At 34.5% G+C, this 22480-nt stretch overlaps 2 protein-coding genes across 2 annotated transcripts; both read right to left on the reverse strand.

The window, feature by feature from the left end:
• Window positions 1–10471: 10471 nt before the first annotated feature.
• LOC127084426 (protein MAINTENANCE OF MERISTEMS-like) lies at window positions 10472–11932 on the reverse strand. Its single transcript, XM_051024869.1, has 3 exons — window positions 11779–11932; window positions 11025–11693; window positions 10472–10928 (listed from the first exon to the last, which is right to left on the reverse strand). Exons 2-3 carry the CDS (start codon window positions 11067–11069, stop codon window positions 10485–10487), a joined length of 489 nt encoding a protein of 162 aa, XP_050880826.1. The 5' UTR covers window positions 11070–11693; window positions 11779–11932; the 3' UTR covers window positions 10472–10484.
• A 1095-nt stretch (window positions 11933–13027) lies between these two features.
• Window positions 13028–15551, reverse strand: LOC127084424 (CBL-interacting serine/threonine-protein kinase 10). Its single transcript, XM_051024868.1, has 2 exons — window positions 15395–15551; window positions 13028–15186 (listed from the first exon to the last, which is right to left on the reverse strand). Exon 2 carries the CDS (start codon window positions 14804–14806, stop codon window positions 13415–13417), a length of 1392 nt encoding a protein of 463 aa, XP_050880825.1. The 5' UTR covers window positions 14807–15186; window positions 15395–15551; the 3' UTR covers window positions 13028–13414.
• Window positions 15552–22480: the final 6929 nt, after the last annotated feature.

Consider the following 22480-nt stretch of genomic DNA (forward strand, 5'->3'; position numbering starts at 1 on the left):
TCTACACTGTTAAGTGTTTGATTAGAAAATCAATAACAGAGCCGAAGCTCTGATACCAATTGAAGGTGAGAAAAACAAGAAAGGGGGGTTTGAATTGTTTTGGAAAATAAACGCTTTTTCAGAATAAGAACACACAGGATTTTATACTGGTTCGCTTATAACACAAAGCTACTCCAGTCCACCCGGCCTAGGTGATTTCTCCTTCAAAAAGGACTTAATCCACTAATCTTGAAAGATTATTACAACCAACGTTTAAGAGAAAGATCTCTTAGTCCTCCCAAGTATACAGACTGCGCAAAGTCACTTGAGGAATAAAAAACAATTTAGATAAAACAGTATTTGTAATCTAGAGTGCTTCTAGGATAAAGCAAATATTACAGCAATTTGAGCAAGTAAGAAGTTTCACGTTATGAGCAAAAGCTCGTGAAAGACTAAGAGAGAAGGTAGAGTGTTTCTGTGCGTTCAGGTGTATCTCTCGAAGAAGTTTGCCGTCCTTTATATAGAGGTGAAAGAACCGTTGTAGTGATGGCAGAATATTTGACTTTGATTAGAGTTTAATGCCATTACTTCTGTGTTTCTTGCCATAGCAAGCTTGTCTCCCTGAATAACTTCTTTCCAAATATAATTTCTTTCTATTTGAAGTTGTAGTTGCCGTTACTCTTTCTGGATAAGGAAATTCTTCGTCAGAGTCTGAGTTACTCTGTTAATCTGAGATCTTTGAGATGTGACATCAGAGCTTCTGATAGTCCTGGTCTTTTAGATCCTCGGCGTTGATTCAAGAGGAAGTTAGAACTTCTGATATTGTGCTATGCTGTTTTGCTTAGAGTCAGAACTTCTAGAGCGCGCTTCTTCTTCAGATGCTTCGGATCTTCTGATACTTTGTATCTGATTTGATTCTGTATCTGATAGACGATCAGATTCCTTTGTTCTTGTTTAGAGTCCTGCACACTTAGAGAAATTTCGTTAGAGTGCCATTTTTGGTTTCATCCTTTGTTATCATCAAAATCCTGGAATCTGTTGTAGAACAATTTTTGTTCTTACACCTCCCTCTCTTTTCGTTTTCTTTTCTTTCTTTTCCTTTTTTCTTTTGTTGGAGAGAGAGAGTGGAGAGAAAAAAGAGGTGATTTTTCTCTGTGATGTGGAGAGAGTGTGAGAGCCTTTTATTACTTTTTCTTTTCTTTTTTTAATATTAATTTTGTTACCGTCGGAAGACGAGAGTTTTCTTTTATTTTTATTTTTTTTTAATTATTATTCAATTTATTTCTAAATTCGGATTGGATAATAAAATGTACATGGATTGTGAACTTAGACCCTTGATTAATTTGAATCAACGATTCAGATTGAATCAAAGAAGCACACCAAGAAACACACATTATTTAAATAAATCAAAATGTATATAATGCATTTTTTAGATGACTTAATCGATTTAAAATAATTTTAATCAATTGAATCAAATAAAATTCACAACTTTTTAAATAACCTTGATAAAATTAAAATAATAACATGGAAAATTTTATTTATTCAATCTGACTATTTTGACGAAAGAACAAAATTAAAATGACTAAAAATGAATAAAATTCGAGCAAAAATTTGCTCGAAAAATTAAATCGGATGCATGAGAATGATCAGTGCAAAATATACTTATTTTAAAAATACAGCGTTTCTTCAAATTCTGAAATAAATTTTCACCGGTTAAAAGGCTCAGGCGGGCCAAAACACAACTGAAACAGCTGCTGAAAAATACAACGAGCACACCAGGTTAAACTACATGAACTGTAGATTAATAATACTGGTGTCTGTAATTTTAATTCTGAAACTTTTTACCCGCTGATTTTACATGTTCTTGAGAAATGATTTAACCAATTTGTCTGTATTTTCAATAAATTTATTCTGACTGATATTTTAGTTATTATTCATGATGGAATGCACGTCATGCTGTGCATATGATGCAAATTAAAAATGAAATAGATTTTACAAAAATTTAAATATGCCCGGACAAAATTGGGGTATGACACTACCTATACCAACAAGATGCATCTTCTTTTCGGTAACCTAACAGATAAGAACTCCATAGTTAAGCGTGTTTGGCTTGGAGTAGTATTTGGATGGGTGACCTTCTGGGAAGTTTTCTGGAAAGCGTGTGAGTGAGGACAAAGCATGCTGAAAAGACCTGTGTTGGTTTGTGGGGTCAGTCGGTAATCCTAAAAGAAATTTGAGGCATTACAAATGGTATCAGAGCCATACCTCTCCCAGTACGATGTGGTTCAGGGACGAACCAAGCGGAAGCTGGTGGACATGTAACACCCGAGGCCAGAGATGGCAGAGAATGGTTACATGTTACACCCGAGGGTGGAGGAGTGACGTCACTTTCAGTTTCGATGACAAATGCAAACAAGCGTTTGACTTCTTGAAGAAAGCATTGACCTCCGCTCCCATCATTCAGCCTCCTGATTGGACCCTCCCTTTTGAGATTATGTGTGATGCTTCTAATTATGCTGTTGGGACTGTCCTTGCACAAAGACTTGACAAGACTGCCCATGTTATTTATTATGCTTCTAGGACTTTAGATTCTGCACAGTCAAATTACACCACCACTGAAAAGGAACTTCTAGCTATTGTTTTTGCTCTTGATAAATTCAGATCATACTTGTTAGGTTCCAAGGTTGTTGTTTTTACTGACCATGCAACTTTAAAGTACTTGTTGAAGAAGCCGGAAGCAAAACCGAGATTGATTCGGTGGATGTTATTACTCCAAGAGTTTAATGTAGAGATTAAAGACAGAAGTGGAGCTGAGAACTTAGTGGCTGATCACTTGAGCAGAATAGAGAGAGATGAAGATCGTTTTCCCATCCAGGATGACTTTCCTGATGAGCAACTTTTACTTGTGCATGGTATTACTCCTTGGTTTGCTGATAGTGTTAATTATCTTGTTGCTGGTGTTTTTCCTACAGGTGCATCCAGGACACAAATCCACAAACTCAAGAGTGATGCCAAATATTATGTTTGGGATGATCCGTATCTTTGGAAGTTTGGTAGTGATCAGGTAATCAGGAGATGTGTCCCCGATTATGAGATTGCATCCATTTCGAATTTTTCTCATGCATCTCAAGTCGGCGGACATTTTAATCCTCAAAGGACTGCAAGAAAAGTCCTAGACTCGGGTTTTTATTGGCCCCACTATTTTTTAAAGATGCCTATGAGGTTTACCGCACTTGTAAAGAGTGCCAGATAGCAGGTACAAATGTCACTCGTAAGAGTGAAATGCCTCAGCATCCTATGCTTTTCTGTGAGGTATTTGATGTATGGGGAATCGACTTCATGGGTCCCTTTCCTATATCATTTGGTTTTTTGTACATTTTACTTGCTGTTGATTATGTTTCAAAGTGGGTGGAAGCTATCCCCACTAGGACTAATGATTCTAGAGTTGTTGCAGATTTTGTCAGGTCTAATATCTTTTGCAGGTTTGGAATACCGCGAGCTATCATAAGTGACCAAGGCACTCATTTCTGTAACCGCACCATGGAAGCTTTGCTCCGGAAGTATGGAGTTGTGCACATAATTTCTACTGCATATCACCCACAAACAAATGGGAAAGCTGAGATCTCCAACAGAGAGATCAAACAGGTTATAGAGAAAATGGTGCAACCAAACAGGAAGGATTGGAGTCGTCGTCTAGAAGACGCACTTTGGGCTCAAAGAACAGCTTTCAAGACACCCATTGGGATGTCTCCTTATCGACTTGTTTTTGGTAAGGCATGTCACCTTCCTATAGAGATAGAACACCGTGCCTATTGGGCGGTGAAAAGTTGTAATTTGGAGATGCAACAAGCAGGTATTGAAAGAAAACTCCAATTACAGCAGCTTGAAGAGCTTAGGCTAGAGGCTTATGAAAGCTCTAGGATTTATAAAGCGAAAACTAAGCACTTCCATGATAAGATGATTTCTAGGAAGGAATTCTCTGTGGGCCAACAAGTTTTACTCTTTAATTCCCGCCTTAAGCTTATGGCTGGGAAACTTCAATCCAAATGGATTGGCCCTTTTGTCGTTACTAACGTTTTCCCTCACGGTGCAATAGAAATTAAAAGTGCAGGTACTGACAAAGTTTTCAAGGTCAATTGGCAGCGCCTAAAGCTATTTCATGGGAGTTCAGCACCTTACAATGCAAGCATATAGGAGCTTTCTTTGGAAGCACCCAACTACACTGCAACTTGATCAGGGAGTTCTTATTCCTTTCTCTCAACTTCAATAACTATGTCCTTTCATTGAGGGCAATGCTTGTTTTAAGTGTGGGGGAGGGAATTCCTTTTTTTGTTTTGTTTTCTTTGCTTTTGTTTCATTGTTTTGTTTTCAATTATAAAAAAAAAATTAAAAAAAAATGCATCTTTTTGAATGTTCTAGGCTATAGATTAATCTGAGGTTAGTTGTGGAGACTTGAAAAAAGTTCACAAGATCGGTATCGTCTTAACACCGTAAGTCTCCTGAGTATGGAAATTGTTTTGAATACTTGTTATGACATAGCCTTGAACTTTCATTCTCTTATAGCTCTTGAGTAGTTTATCTTTGCAGTCGGCACCATCTCACACATGCTCTACGTAAGGAAGCCGATGAAAATAAGTGAGTGATCCAAGTTTCTTTTGAAAAAAAAAATTAAAAATTAAATTAGGGAATGCACCTTCTAAGTTGGGTGGCCCTCACCCGGTCACTTAACCCAACGGTTGTGGAACCTATAAAAATAAAATATAATAACTACCTATTGTTGGTTGGTTCAGAGGTTTCTGGTGCTGGACTTGGTAGGGCGGATTACGGTCTGATCCCCCACAACTGCAATTGGGTAAATAAGGGGTTACCAATTTTTGTACCAGAACCCCGTGTAAAAAGGATCAGAGTCACTAACTGGTTGCCTTATTATGAGTGTATGGAGATAACGGGCTTAATGTGATTGCGCAAGAATGAAAAAGAGTAAAAAGGAGACTGAGTAAGTTAGGTTTTGGCATAATAACATGATTCAGAATGGATTGTGTGTTCGGGAGGCTTATGACTGCATAATTATGGATTAGTGTTCCTACGATATCCTTAGTGTTCATGATTAGTACCTATCGATGCTATCTTAACCAAGGACGAGTTTGTAGCCTGGAATGAGTAACTGATGTTGTGTGTTTCTCGAGTTTTGATTTTGCTCGGAGTGCAAAAGTTCAAGTGTGGGGGAATTTGATCAGTGCATTTTAATGCAGGTTCTCCTATGTTTGTTCTTAAGCATTTCTTTGATTTCCTTTGCTTACTTTTATGTTTTATAATGTTTTTATATTTTAGTTTATTTTTATTGTTATTTGATTTTCGTGTTTAAATTTCAGCTTTAACAGTCTGCACTAAAACGATCATAACTGGAGCTCCGGGAATCCGATTGACGCGTTCTAATAATCGCCAAAAATTTCGTTTGAAGCTGCAACATTAGTTTTATTTTATTTTTGGGTCGTTAGTTTTGGGCATGGGTTATGTATTTGACCCAGTTGGGTTGTAAACGAATTGCCTTGGTTTTCCCCTAATACCTAGCAGTCGAAAACACAATTCACGGTTTTTTACTATTCACGAATTATTTTTCTTACGCTTGAAAGAACTGTAATGGAGAACTAATATATCCTGACGGATTTTCTATATTCAGGTTCACTACTTTGAGATTGTTATAATTTCAATTAGAATTCTATTCCTTTCAATAATATTATATGATTGTTGTTTTCTTAATCCGATTTCCATGTAATATTGTTGGTTAAATTTGAATGATATATGTTATTGACTTTTGATCACAATTCAACTCTGCTTAACCGTTAAATTTGTGATATCTATAACCGTATGCTTAATCCGGCAATAAGAATATATACCTTAGAGTGTCGATCACGCTTGTTTAATGATATTGTGTTCAAATAGGATAGAAGTCGTAGTTGTAGCAATCGATGATAAGTTGAACCTGACACAGTGAATCCGTTTGTTTTATAATCACCTATTTCATAACAACTTATTTCAATAATCACTTATTTAATAATCGTTTTTTTCCCTTAATCGATCCTGAATCCAACCCCCCTTAAATCAATTTACCTTTGGTTAGTAATAATCAAGAATCCTTGAGAGACGATTCGAGTCATTGTCGCTATACTACATTTTCAAAATAACTCGGTTTTGATCCGCACGCGACATCGGATCATCAACACAAAGGGAAATAAGTTTGGTGTTTATTGCACATCGAGTGTTTGATAAATTGTTTGCACATGAAGTATTCGATAAATTGTCTTTGTCAATTTTTGTTTTCTATTTCATTGGAAATTGATTATCATTATGTGATTTAGTTCAAACGTATTTTGTAAAACATATTGATTTACTTTCTCATCATTAGTATACGTTTGGTTACGATTTAAACACATATTTGATTCTTTCGATAACGGTTCGAGATAGACGAGTGTCGATCCGGAATAGCTTCTGCCTGCCATAGTAAATATTTTCAAAACAATTTTTTTAATCACATCAAGTTTATTGCGATCTATTCACCCCGTATAGATTGATGTCTTCGTTTAACAAAATTGACGTAGTAAGTGTTGGTTGATAGGTGTCATCATGTAAACTATTCGTCTCTCGTTGATTCACATTGTTTGTAATGGCGAGTACATTAGTATTCTCACGTAGTAGGAGGGTGTTATACGTCAAACTCCTTGGTATAAGTTAAGTCTAGTATGTACCTCATGTAATTAAGAAGAATCAATTGAAAGTCATCTATTGTGTAAATTGGGTTTGATATAGTATGCGCCAGTTAATAAATGCCTCCAAGTAAATCATTTGTTTCTCATTGGTGTATAAGGAACTAAATGGTTAATATGTTAGCACCTTTGCGTATCATGAGGTTGGTACACCTCGAGTATCCATTGGTTCAGGTTTGATTTTGTAAGGACTAGGACCGTAGTGTCGTGATACTTCAGGATAACTCTACATCTGAGTGGACTTATAGTTTTAGTAGGGAATCCACTAAGATTGTAAATCTCACCCGATGTTGTGGTTATATTTTTCAGATAAGCAGATGTTGGATAAAGAAAAAGGCAAGATGACTTAAGGAGCTAGAAGATTTTCCTTGTCTGCGTCTTTGTTCCGCAATGTATGTGAAATTGTGTACTCATGTAATCTTGTGTACATTTGTATTATGTTTTAGTATCGGTATTAACAGTCTAAACATGATAATTCTAGACATATCTCGTTTGGATTATTACCGTATGAACAACCAACATTTGAATTTGACCATGTTTGATGATATTTTAAAGAAAATTTTACTTCATACCCCTACGTTTAGCCTCATACCCCTATAATTTTTCAAAAATACCAATTTTACCCTTAACTGGTTTTAACCAATTTACCATTTCATTTTTACCATTCAGTTGAAACTTCCAAAAATTATACATTCCACCCTCGCATCGGAACTCCTGGAAAAAGACTTCTGGTATGTATTTTTTCCAAACCGGAATACTTCAAGAAAGAGTTCCGATTCTTTAATAAAAAAGACACGTTCCGGAACACTTATTGAAAGAGTTCTGATAAACAAAGTGACACATACCGGAACTCTTTGAAGAAGTCTTTCAGTTTGTGTTTTATGTATTCTAGAACTCTTTTTTGAAGACTTCCGGTATGCAATTTTTTTTTATTTAAAAAAAAAATTATTGTGCAGGAATGGAAAATCTTCCCCAAATATGTGTAGATACTTCTGATGCGTTTATAACGACTGAAAGATTTGATACATGAGAAGAGGTAATCAGATGGATTAAAGAGGTTGGAATCGATAATAAAATAACTGTTATTATCAGTCGTTCAGATACTGAAACAGGGAAGAGAGGAAGAAGTAACAAATTAATATTTGGTTGTGATAAAGGTGGGAACACACAAGAGTACTGATAGTGGAACCCAAAGTGCGTCCAAGAAATGTGGATGCCCATTTAAAATCAGGTCGACTCCGGCGAAAGATGGGTCTGGTTGTAAGATTGATGTAAAATATGGGTTACATAATCATGGTTTACCTGATAGATTAGAACGTCATTCCTTTATTGGAAGGTTGACCACAAATGAGAAGCAACATGTCGCTGATTTGACAAAGAGACATGTACCACCTAGACACATATTGCTTTCCTTGCAAGACCGGGATCCTGAGAATGTCACTCGGATTACGTAAGTATAGAAACATAAGAGTGTGATACAAAAAGAGATAAGAAGTCCTAGAAGTGAGATACAACATTTGTTTAAGCTTATTGAGGATGCAGGCTATGTGTATTGGAGTAGAAAAAAGGATGACTTGGAAGTTGTGAGAGGGATATTTTGGGCCCATCCTGATTCCGTTAAGTTGTTGAATATTTTTCCGATTGTGTTAGTTATGGATAGCACCTACAAGACAAACAAATATAGACAACCTTTGTTTGAAATTGTTGGCATGACATCAACCGAGTTGACTTTTGTTGTTGCATTTGCGTATATGGAGTCTGAGCAGACATAGAATTTTTACTGGGTATTGGAGAAACTAAAAGAGTTATTTGTGAAGAAAGATTTGTGTCTCCAAGTGATTTTGACAGATAGAGATCTTGCTTTGATGAAACCAATTGAAATTGTGTTTCCCAGGTCGATTAATTTGCTATGTAGATTTCACATTAACAAAAATGTTGGTGTCAAATGCAAACAACATGTGGTGAATGACCTGCAAAAGACGATAGACACATTATGGATGGAAGTTGTTTGGGCTAGTGATGAGGTTGAGTATGGTCAACGGTTGCATCAACTTGAGCAAGCATGTGTTGATTATAGTGGATTTATTAATTATGTGAAAGACACATGGTTGACTCCACATAGACATAGATTTGTTGGAGCATGGATTAATCGAGTGCTACATTTGGGTAACACAACGACTAATCGGTACGTGTTATAATTTTTTATGTGTTATTTTTATATGTGATATTTTTTCTATGTATTTTTTATGTGTTATTTTCAATATTTTTAGGGTTGAATCTGCTCATTGGAAGTTAAAGAAGATGTTAGGAAACAGTATAGGTGACATGGTCAAATGTTGGGAAGCTATGAATAACAACTTGAGGTTACAACTAGGAAACATTAGAGCTTCTTTTCAAAAGAGTTTTTACGAAGTTAAGCACGCGCACATAAGTCCTTTTTATGGTTATTTGTGTGGTTCCGTATCTCGAGCTGCTTTGAGACGTATTACTGAAGAGTTATTGAGAGTTGATTATGTTGGAACTAACAGGAAAATATGTGTTTGTAATATTAGAACATCTTATGGGTTACCTTGTGCTTGTGAGTTAGGAAGATACGCACTAGGTGGTATACCGATACCCATAGATGATGTTCATGTTCATTGGAGGAAACTAACTATGGAAGTTGAGTTAGAGGTAGGTGCAGATGATGGATCAGAGATGGATATGACTTGTGCAATAGATGAATTGTGGAAACGATTTAGGTCATTAGATGTTATTGGGAAAAGGGCATTAAAGAGTAGGGTATGTGAACTAGCATACCCAACAGTGACTCCATTGTGTCCACCACCCAAGAAACTAAAAACCAAAGGAGGAGTGAAGAAGAAAAGAAAAAAACTAGCAGAATATGACGTTTATAGGGACCCTTCGTATCATGAGTATCTTGATAAGGCATCTCAATCTTCACAAAGGCAATCTCAACCATCACAGACTTCGAAGAAGTTAAAATTATCAAAGAAGCAACCACAATTCACTCTTCAATTTCCTAATCATATTATGTCATACATTGAAGATGTAGTTAATGTTGAATCAGATGGTGATTGTGGATTTAGAGTCATTGCATCATTGCATGGATATGATGAGGATGGTTGGTCAATGGTTCGCAGAGAGTTGGGGTTGGAAATAATAGACAAGGATAGGTCAACTTTGTATGACAAGTTATTTTCTAATCAGTTGTCAGAAGTGAGAGAATCTTTGATGATAGAATCTTTTGGTTCACAGCCACCTGAAAAATGGTTGACTCTACCAGATATGGGTTACTTGATAGTGAATTGCTATAATGTTGTACTTGTCTGTTTAGGCAATCCGTGCATGACTTTCTTTCCTATGACAAGTTCACATTCACCAAATGTCTCTATTTATTGCATTGGTTTTGTTAACCAAAATCATTAGGTTCGGGTACGTATTTTGTATGACAAGTTATTTTACATGACTTAATATTTTAATTATTTTAATATTTTATATGACTTAATATTTTAATTATTTCACTTTATCAGGTTAACATGAAAGAGGGATTTCCGTTGCCACCGGTCACATTAGATTGGAAGAAGTTTCGTTCTCATACAACAACGTCTTGGATGTTAGGATTTGCAGGACGTCTACAACATTGGCAACTACTTACGCCTATATTAGCATGAATATGTACTCAAAACATGAATTTTATATTATGTCTATTATATTCAGTTCTAAAACTTAATACATAAATCAATGTGAACGAGAAATATGCATAGCTTCAAATAAATCAACAAACTGTGGATCTTCCTCTTCGGTATTAACCTGCCTCAGATAACGATGAATCAATGTAGATACACGAGCCCAATCAGGATCAGATGGTCCGGCGTCATACTGCTTGTACCCGAACTGACGTAAACATCTGTTAGGCAAGTATGGAACAACTGTGTCACCCCACTTCAAACACCCCCTGTAGAGACATAACTCACCAAACTGACGCAATGCTCTATGATCCTCAAATGGACGCCATATGACGTCGGCAGGTGTCAGCTCGTCCAAAATAGATCGTAAATCATCAACCTTCAGGACTCCTTGCCTATAGGACCATCTCATCGCTCGAGGAAGACCACAATTATCAGCTGGTTTCCAATTCTCCCCTCTTTTTCCAACAGTTGGAAAGTACTTGTGAATCCAGCACTGTTACAAAATAAAAACATAATAAACAAAATAAATTAAGTTAACATACTTTATAAAATGAATCCAACAGTTAATAAACAAAATTAAATTATATACTTGTAGGAGAGTAGGATATCCAGCGAGCTGTTTGCAACTGAACATGGACGCATCTCCAAGATATAGAGTAACTAGTACAGCTGCTCCCCAACTATATCTCGAACATCTATCTAAGTCCGTAAATAGTAAGAGGTATCATGCCTCGACAAGTGTAAAGGTCTTGTCGGCAAAAATGGTGGAACCCACCAACATCAATAGATATGCTCTAGTCGCATAAGCCTAGTTGGAAGCAGCTCTATGCTGTACGAATAAATCGTATAATCACCCCAACTTATAATACGAATCCCTGCAGCTACGAACATGTGATTGTGCCTCACCCTGTGACACTCCTAAGTAGTCAACAGCAAGTTCAACAGCTACCTCTTCCGTGACATCCTGAGGACTCTAGAAGACACCCCTGATGGGCAAGTGAAGCAGACATGAGACGTCATCCAAAGTAATGTTCATTTCACCAAACGGCATGTGAAATGAAGATGTCTCTAGATGCCATCTTTTCACAAATGCAGAGACAAGATTTGTGTCTATCTTGTTCAGACTAGTTCTCTGAAGTGAAGATAAACCAGATCTAGATACCCAACTCTCCACCTGTTGTGGAAGAGCTAGTGGAACCCTAGATGCCAGCTTTAGTCCATGTCCAGCAACCTTTAACTCTTTCTTTGGACCTCTTTCCTAAAAACAATTAAAATACATATTAGAAAACACAATATAAAATATTCAAATATTATTCATTTTCAAATATATCCCGTTTATTTACCTCACCAAACCATAAATGGCGAGCAACATGATGCTCGTACTTCACCAAAAGAGACGTGTCGTACGACCCTCCTAGATATCCAGCCGGCTCTACTGCAAATGAAGATGCGCCCCGGCCTAAACTGCGGTCTGCAATCCTACCATCTGCACCTCGTCTTCGAGCCACTACAAAAAAATATTATAACAAAATAATTAAAAATTAAAAAAAAACAAAAAAAAACCCACCGAAACACTTCAAAGAAGAGTTCCAGTGTGGAGAAAAACAAGGTTGACTACCGGAACACTTCTTAAAAGAGTTCCGGTTTAGTTCATCCAAATCGGAAGTCTTTAAGAAAGAGTTTCAGTACACAGCCAACCAAACCGGAAGACTTCCTAAAAGACTTCCAATTCAATGCCCCAAAAATGCAGCGAACCAGAAGACTTTTGATAAGTGTTCCGGTATACAATTTGTGAACCGAAAGACTCACTCTTAGTGTTCCGGTTTATAATGCCAAAAAATGCCAAAATTTCTCTTCCGAAAGTCTTTAAGCGCAAATGGAAAAAACTTCCATTTTTGAAAAATATACCCTTTTTATATGAGGGTATTTTGGTAAAAAAAAATATTTGTAGGAACATAGGTACAATTGTAAGAATACGAGGTAAACCTTTCGATTTTTAAAGAATGCAAATGCTTACTAGCCCGTTATTTTATGAAGTATCATGTAAAGTTCATTAAGAGACACACTACTAATGAAGTTGTTCATGATTTAACTAGAGCACTCCATTTCTTGCTACTTTCAATATTTTTTTACTGATATTTATTTCCAAGAGTTGCTTATTAATAAAATGAATTAGTTTTTTTTCCGTAAAAAAATCACTTGTGTTTTGGTTTTGGTTCGGTCCCTTTTTTTATAATCCTTCTTTTAATTCCATTTAAGGTTATGCAATCCCTTTACATCCCTTTCTTTGTTTTTTATTTTTTTTTAAAGTTATAAAATCGTTCTAAAATAAATATATATTTTTTGAAAACATTTTAAAATAAATATTTAAGAACGTAATTGATTAGTTTCAGGAGATTCGCAGAACTAATTCCAACCTTTGAAGCACATACACTTTTTAAATCTAAAGTCCTTTAATAATCCGTGATAAAACATGCTATATTAATTAATGTGTCTATATTATTAATCTTGAAATAGTGAAGTCTTAATAACTTATATTTGCCTTAATTCCCCACAAGATAAGAGTCTCTCCATTAAGACTACACTATCATCAAGTTAAAAGTGGACAAAAGTTCAATAAAACTCATTATACAACAAAATTGAGAAATGTACTTTGCAAACAAAATGTCTTCTACACTAGACAGTTAAATCGTAACATGATTGAAAAAAAACATGGCATCATGAAATACTATATCATATATGTGCTCAATTGAGATTTTTCTCTTTGAAAAAGGAAAAGGACATTGCCATGAAATGTATACACTCCGGTTGGTAAGTAGTCCGTCCACTCATATCCTGCAAGGTCGTGAGTTCAACTTTTACTACCGAACTTGAGAACTTGTTGATAGATAATCTGTAAGTACCTATTTCAGCACTCTCCGAGCTGAATTTGGAGCGGCCTTGATCCTGATGACTGAGAATGTATTACGACTGCGGCTGCTATTGCTGCTGGTCATGTATCTGTAGCTGTTGATCTGATTGTTGAGATTGCAGTGGTTGGTCACTTTGCCACACCCAAACAATATCCTGAAGAGCAGGCCTAATATCCTCTTTCAGAATTTTTTGATATTCTAATGTATCTCCATTTGATTTTTTCACCTCAACTAAATGGAAGTTAGGAGTAACCTCGAAGATCTCTGCGTCAATCGATAAAAACCCTTTCCTACCTTCATTCAATCCCTCCAATTTCAGCAAACCAGCAGCCTTTTTCTTAATTTTCATCCTCAGTTGCTTAGCAATGTCTCCCATCTTCGAGATGATGACTGATGCAGGTAGTTTCGAACTAAATCTTGCTTCTTTTTTCTGAACATCGTCTTTAAAGAATTTAGAAAGATCGAAACCAACTGAAAGGGAAATGATATCAAAGGCATTTATGCTGATTGGCACAAACGACTCTTCCTTTGCTTCTTCTGCTTCTGGACTGTCGTTTTCGTCCTTTTGATCAGACACAGCTGTACTCGAAGAAGAAACAGAAAGAGTGCTGTTTTGCACTTGTGGTTTTTTACTTCTAGCATTTGGTTCGCTTTTAAACCAACAATGTTCCTTAATCTCAGCTATGGAAATCCTAGTATCGGGTTTCGGATTCAATATATCGCCTAATAGCTTGCAAACTTCAGGCCGAAACCAACTAGGATACTTTAATTCCGCTTTGCTTATCTTCCTATACATTTCAATCAAATTTGAATCATGAAAAGGGAGATAACCTGCCAATAAAACAAATAGAACTATTCCACAAGACCAAATATCGGCTTTCGCACCATCATACCCTTTTCTTTTAATGACTTCAGGAGCAACATAGGCCGGAGTGCCACAAGGCGTACGTAGCATGCTATCCTCTTGATTTGATTCCACAAGAGCACTTAAGCCAAAATCAGAAACCTTTAGATTCCCATTTTCATCCAATAGAATGTTTTCGGGCTTAATGTCTCGATGATACACACCTCTACTATGACAAAAATCAACCGCGTTGATAAGCTGTTTAAAATATCTGTGCGCAACTTCTTCTTTGAGTTTTCCTTTCGAAACCTTGTTGAAAAGCTCACCACCTTTAGCATACTCCATAACAAAGTAAATCTTAGTCTTCGTCCCCATAACCTCAAAAAGCTGTATAATATTGGGATGTCGAGCCAATTTCATAACCGATATCTCACGCTTGATTCGATCCATAAGACCAGTTCTCATAACCTTATTTTTCTCGATCGCTTTAATCGCAACACTCTGGTTAGTCACCTTACTACGTGCATAGTAAACCTTCCCAAATGTCCCCTGACCAAGCAACCTTCCCAACTCGTATCTTTCCATTAAAACATTCGGTTCCATATCACCCTCCATACTAGACCATAAACCAGTATAATATTTTACACTAACTTCCTAACCCCACTTAAAATTCTATATCATTTACTACACTGTAGTGTACATATCTACATACATATAAGAAAAGCATGTATCGATTTTCGATTTCAACCATCTTCGCATCGATCAAGAATCAACATAACAGGCATTATGAAAAAACTTGTGTGCCAATTGTGCATCAAGGAATAGCTAATGTAAAATAGTGATTCACTCTTTTCAACCATTAAATAAGACAGTGAGAACAAGTATAACACCTTATAGATTTCAAACACAGAATTGGAATCAATAAGTTGCATCTTTTAGGCATTCCCAAAAGTGTCTTTTTCAGCAATATTTACTTGAATTTCAACAGATAGAATCTGAAAAACAAATAAAGAAACAACACTTCACAACTTCAATAATTGTTCAAAAATCATATCAAATTGATGAACATAAATCAGCAGCAGATTTTAGAATTGAGCTGAATCACATCAACGATTCTATTAATAATCAAGAAAAATAAGGAACATGCAAAAGTTGAAAACCATAAATTGAAGCAGAAGAAAAAAATAGTAATAATAAACTAACCTTAAGAATTTGGGGATGAATCGATCGGTAGTAACAAAGGGAAGATGCAGAAACGCAGAGAAATGTGTATATGATGAAGTGAAAGATTTTGACCAAGGATTAAGAAACCGAATGGATTAATCGGTTAATTAAAGTATAGTTAATTAAAAAAGCTACTTAGGACTTTAAACTATGTTTCTTTATTTTTATTTTTATTTTAGAAAAAGTGACAAAGACCACGACTAAATCAAATATATAAAAAAAAAATATTTTTTTAAAATATTGAATAATAAATGTATTCGGATAACATGTAGATCAAATTTACTAATTATTTAATAAATTTAAAAAGTAAAAAAAATTTATAAATAAAATATGATAAAATAATTATAAAATACAATTGAAAAAGTAACAATTATTTTTATATTAAAAAATAGAATGATAATCATTTTAAAATAATTTTTATTTATTAAAATAATAAAAATATATTTATTTATAGAATATGAAATTTCAGTTAATATTGTTATATTTATTATTATTATTATTATATTATTATTATTATTATTATTATTTTAAATTGTCTTGTTTTATTTATTAAAAAAATATTTTTCTAAATATTAAATAATTAATGTATTTAAACATATATAAACTAAATATATTATTTATTCAATAAACTTTAAAAAGTAAAGTTTTGTTTTATAAATAAGACCAAAGTATAATATACTTTTTTGATTTGATTGTGAGTCATCAAAATATTGTGGAAGTGTCTGTGGGCCCTACCCCTGTCCCAATTGCTTGCTTAACGTGTGGGGTGGATTTGCCATGGCTAAATGACAATTTTTTTTTTTTATCGACATTTTACACCGTATTATTTTTTATATTATATTGAAAAGGATTACTAATTTTGTATTGTTCCAAAGTACACATGGGCGTTTTTAAGAAATTCAAGGAGAGTTTCTTTTAGCGGAGTAATCTATTCTTTTTGGCTTGTTTATAGATCATTCACCTCTATACTTCTCCTCTAAAATTAAGGAAATATAGTACTGTCCTAAAACCAAAATTAACACACCTATATTTTAGACACGTGTTTTTCTACATGAGAGCAAAAAGAAAAATAAATAAAAACAAATACAATAATGATTATATTTTAATAAATAATTAAATCAACAACGGTGTGATTTACAGTTTTAAATTAGTTTATTTATTTTTATCTTTAAATATTTTAAAATTTTATTTTTTAATCAATAATTAGTGTATTAATCGATTTATAGATTAGATACATTAATTATTTAACGAATCTAAAAAGTAAGTTGTCTTTTATATAAAGATTATAATAATTTATTTTAAATTATAAATATAAAAATATATATTTTATCTTTAAAAACAATATATGTTTATAAATGACATTGATAATTTAGTTTTACAAATTTAAGTAATTATAAAATGATTTTTTTGTAATTGATATCAGTTGAAATATGAGTATTTATTCTTTTTTATATATAATATTATTCATGTTTTTATTATATTCTCTATAGTCACTCTTACAAAAGAAAAGTATATTATAATTCACTGTGAAAATACTCTATATTCTCGTAGATGAGAAATCTAGAATTTTGTTGTTTGTAATGTAATTTTTTTTTATGATTTCAAAGAAACAAAATTTTAGTTTTAGTGTTTAGATCCTAAATGAGAAAAATAGACCATTTTGTTTTAGTGTTTAGAGGAACATACATCATTAGAGGAATGTTTGTTTTGCTAGAATATTGTTTAAAATGAGATTTTTTTATCTTTGCAATAGTTTGAATTTGTGACATTCAATAGAGAAAAAGAAATTGTATTTGACATTTTGAGAAGTAAAAATGAGTTTTTGGAGGTGTCACATATGACTATGGGATAATGTGACACAAGTAAAGAAGAGGTGTTAGCCTGAGCATACACGTTTCTGTTTTAATATATTTAAAAAAAATACATATTTGTAAATTGAAAGTGAAATTGGTAATTTAGTTTTGCAAATTTAAATAACTATAAAGTGGGTTTTTGTCATTGAAATCAATTAAAATTTGTCACCTTTAGATCTTGACGTTCTATTAATTCTAATATAACACCACCAACACCTAATACTCTTTAAATAATGTCATCTTCTTCATCTTTGTCACCATTTTCACTAATCTTTATCAAAATTCAAGAAAATTCAGGAAAAAAAAATCACTTATTTAACTGTCATTTTTCTTTTAATTATATAAACTCGCTATGAAACCTAAAAAAGAAAAACAATTATCCAAAAGGTCCTTGAGAATATTTTTTCTTCACAAACAGTAGCAAAACATCCAAAAAGAATAAGTGGGATATTTTAAGACTCCGGAGAATAATACATAGAAATTGTGGAACTCTGTACTTGTAGGTACAATTAGAAATTGATCAAAACTCATAGATAAGCAAGATATGTTTGGACTTAATAATGTCATAGTTTTGATGATGACAACACCTGAAGTTGTAACAACTATTAAAGCAGTTTTGATGACAACAACACATGAAGACAAACAAGTAGTAAAGCTAGCGCCCAAAGATAATCAAGATGGTTGGTCAAGCTCTTCCTCCAAATCAAGCTAAAGAATTAGGGTTTTATGATCACCAGTGATATCCTATGGTTATGGTGTCTGACTTGAAGACATCTTAAGTCTCATCCACAAGAAGATTCAAGTGAAGTGCTTATATGATTGATATATCCAGCAAAAGGAATTAAACCTTCAAAGTGTGAAAGAGAGGACGTGTTAAAGCTCGTCCGACCGTGTTTGGTTGACTGATCAATATTTTGTAAAAATGAAAGACCACTTTCATAAGTAGTATGGCTAAATCACATACACACGTTTAAAAATATTTTTCAAGCCTATTTTTCTACAAATAAAATCACAAAAAAGTGTTTTTAGAACTGAGTCAGATTGATTAGGACAAGTTTTTGAAATGTCTAATCAATTAGAACAAATGTATAAACGATTTGATGAGGGTGAATATAGTCTATAATCGATTATGATAGTATCTTAATGAATGATAATGGATTTCTATCAAAACCTTTCAATTTGGGCAACAATAATCTATTATTACATGTGTTATCCTGGGAATTTTAGTCTAGCCTTTTTATATGAAAATGTGATACAAAGGCATGAGATTGTTGGCCAACAGTTAAGGCATGTGAATTACTTCAATTGAGGTGGTAAGTTTGACTCTCCGACCAATTATTGTTGGGACTTAGCATATTCTTGAGTTAAAGGATTAGACAACCTGGAGACCCGCGAAGCCTGGTTTGGAGAAATCTGAGAGACAGATCCATAAGATTTGGATCACCCTCTCTTCAAAACATGTCCAAAATATCGAAAAGGTTTGCAATGATTTGACATATTCGACAGGAATGGGGGTAATGGAATAAATACATATGTTATAACAAAAGAAGTTCAATCATGTTTCAACACCATGCTACAAGATTCGACCGGGAAGCTCATCGACAAGAGCAATAAGAAGACTTGAAGATGTTTTTTTTGGAAAGAGGTAGTTAAGAGATTTGAGAGCAGTTGTCGATATTAGTAGCAATTGAGAAGCGGATTAAAAGACCAACACATGGAAGCAAAGTAGAGGATAGAAGGTTACACAATAGTGTACATGTCGAGTACTGAAGCGTATACCATTATTGAGTGTTATGAAAATGTAGAATATAAGCAGATTTCATTCATGTTAGAGTGGTTCGCTAATTTTATCAGTATTCTCTACAAAACTCAAGTATCCAAGTCACAGAGAGAAATAAATTATGAGGAAACATGTATGAATATGCGTCCATGTCCTTAAGTTTTTAATCCAAGAACTTTATTTAATTTCATTAATGTGTTTTTCTTTATTCATTTTACATCGTCGAATAACTTTGTATTGTTCATACTAGAATTCTTATCCAATTTATTTACATTCAAACAGCAAATACCCAAGCATAAACATACTTTCTTAAAGCTTTTGCACAAAATATCCAGAGGAATTTTTCAAGTTTAATCCTCCAAGTGAACGAAAACTTGTGATTTGATTTGCTAAAAGTACCAGCAAACAAACCCATTTTGACCCTTTTGTGCGAAATTTAAATTTTTGGAGAAGAGTGTTTTATGTTCTTATTATCTGTTTTGTTCTTCATACATGAAATGTTTTCAATGTATGGGTGTGTATGTGTCTAAGGAGTTGTAAAACTCTTGTTGAAATGGCACGTCCAAAAAATTATTCCCTTCCCTAGAACGATGCTCTAGATACTAAAGAACAATCGATTGAAATGATGTTTGGTGGTGCATGAGCTTCAATTTCCGTTAGAGTAACCACTCATGTTATAAGCCAAATTTTAGTTTCGACATTACCAAAAATGATGGTTCCCCTACCATAAGTTACGAGTATTCCAACTAATCTTAGGGTCACATAAACCGTTATAGGAGACTATATGCCTTATTTTCTTCCAGTAGGGAATTCCCTTATGGAATGCCAACTGCAATGATGGAAGAACAACAAACTAGTGCATCTATATATGCAGATAATGCAATGACCATTGTATCTCCTTTAAGTCCATACTTAGCATCAGGATCTACTATAAGCAATCATAGTTGATTGGCGCAACCACAAGGAGTGTTAGGATATATCCCTGAAGTTATGCCACCCCTAACCACTAGTTCTCTCATGTATGTGAGGCAAAAAATGGATGAAAGTAACCATGAGATGGTCAATATACTAACCCAACAAATTAGTATTATGTTTAATCCTTTGATAAAAAACATAACCATACTAAAGCTAGCTGAAATATACCCGAACATATCGCACGCTCAAACGTACAACAGAGTCGCCATAGAACTTTATTTACTCCCGAAGGAAAGGAAAAATATCGATAAAGCCCGGGGGAAAGAGATATGTTGGGTAAGGAAGTCGGTTATGAAAGGGGAAGGTATTAGCACCCTTAACATCCATGGTACTCAATGGGAACCGTTTTGATTGTTCTTGCTCGAATATGTGTGATATCTAAGAATTACTCGCAAAAAAATGGAAAAAAGGAAAGAAATAGATAAAGTGCTCGGTGAGGATTGGGGACCTCATACCTATGTATCCTCATAGTGCAATGAGGAAGTCAAAGCTCCATAGTTCAAAGAACTAGTGGTAGGAGATGAAAAGAATTATGATAAAGGTATGGTCTGAACCAAATGATAATATTGTTTGAACTCCAAAAAGGGTGAAATATGAACCCAAGAGTAAAACTTGTGTTGACCGATATATGGACTAGCCGGCAGTGTCTGCCACTATATGGTATAGCCAAAAACAAAGAGAATTAAGTGTTTGGGTACGAGCCAAACAGCTCTTGGTTCACAAGGTGACACAAGATGGAGCTCAAAATGATAATGTATTATGCTCAAAGAATAAGGTATATCACATGAAGTGAATGAAGGTAGAATATGAATGCTTCATGGAGAGGAATTGAATGAATGACCAAAGTCACAGAAGTGAAGTGTTTGGTAACAAGTGACTGGATAGGTATAATTTGAAACCCAAAGTAGAGTGTATTGGAATCCATAGGAGAAATGGAATTTGTACCCTAGAGGAAAATGACGTCTTAGCAAAAAAAGAAGGAATTAAATGTCTGGGTATGAGCCAAACAACTCTAGGTACAAATGCAGAGTGTCACTATATGGTCCTAAAATGGTGTATATAGAATTCCAAGGGAAATGTATTTGGGTTGCAAAGAAACAATATGTCACTAGGATGAACGGTTTAATGATTGAAGGTAGATCATGGATCGCGAAAGATATGAATGGTTCCATAAGGAGGAAGGAGGAATAATTAGAAATATGTTCGCCAAGGATTCACATCCTCGTGCCTACATATTCTCATCGTGCAATGAGAAAATCAGAGCAATTGTTTCATGGAACCACGAGAACAAAGAGATAATTAAGTGATGGAAAGTATAACTTGCACCAACCGAATGGTATCAAGGGAACCCACAAAGGAAAAGTGAACTTGGATCCGAAGAGTAAACAAGCGTCTTAGCCAAAAAGAATGAATTAATTATCTGGGTACGAGCCAAACAACTTCTGATTCACAAGGTGGACTTCCGTTATATCGTCCTAAAAGGGTATACGTGGGGCCTAAAAGAAAGTATTGTTGAGTACAAGGAATATCATATCATTGGCTGGGGAACCAACAACTCAAGATCAAAGAAGAATAGTATCTTGGATCCATGAAGAAGATAAACTCTGAACCGAAGAGCAAACTGGCGTCTTAGCCAAGAAAAAGGTGAATTAAATGTTTGGGGACGATCTAAACAACTCTTGATTAATGAGGTAGACTGCCGTTATATCATCCTAAAAGGATGTACATGGAGTCTAAGGAGAAATGTTATTTTATCTCAAAAAGATGGTATTGATTGAATAAATGAAGAATGATTGATTAATAAATAAGGTAGTTCGCGAAGAATCTGAATTCTCCTGCCTATGTATTCTCATTGTGCAATGAGAAAATTCGATCTTTCGTAGTTCAACCCACTAGGGCTGACAATAAGATGATTGAGGAGGCAAAACAATTGATTGATTGATAATAGAATATGAAAAGACTTGATAGTTGATTGATAAGAATCACACTAGAGTCTATGAATAAGGGCGAATGCTTTGAATAACTAGGGCCTACGCCCTGTATGCAAAGTCACTCTAGACAAGGGTATGAGAAACTTTGTCTCATCATTCCTTATTACCTAAGGCTCATGGCGCATGATACTTCTCATGACTGACAAGTTTGTTGGAGAAGGATCCTCGGTGTTGCTCCTTGAGTTGATGTTGTTTTGTATGAAGAAGACTTGGTAGTTTACTCGATTCGTATTGCACTAAAGTCTATGGATACAGGTGAATGCTCTGAATATTTAGGGTCTACGCCCCGTACGCAGAGTCACTCTAAACAAGGGTAGGAGAAACTCTATCTTATCATTCCTTATTACTTAAGGCTCTATCGTCCAATTTAAATTGTATTTATCAAGTGTTGACCTTTGATTTATCTTGTATAATCTGTTGCTCAATGTGACTGAGATATCTTGCATGAAAGACTGGTCTTAAATCT

The sequence above is a fragment of the Lathyrus oleraceus genome, chromosome 5, assembly GCF_024323335.1.
Source record: "Lathyrus oleraceus cultivar Zhongwan6 chromosome 5, CAAS_Psat_ZW6_1.0, whole genome shotgun sequence".
NCBI classification, from domain to species: Eukaryota; Viridiplantae; Streptophyta; class Magnoliopsida; order Fabales; family Fabaceae; genus Lathyrus; species Lathyrus oleraceus.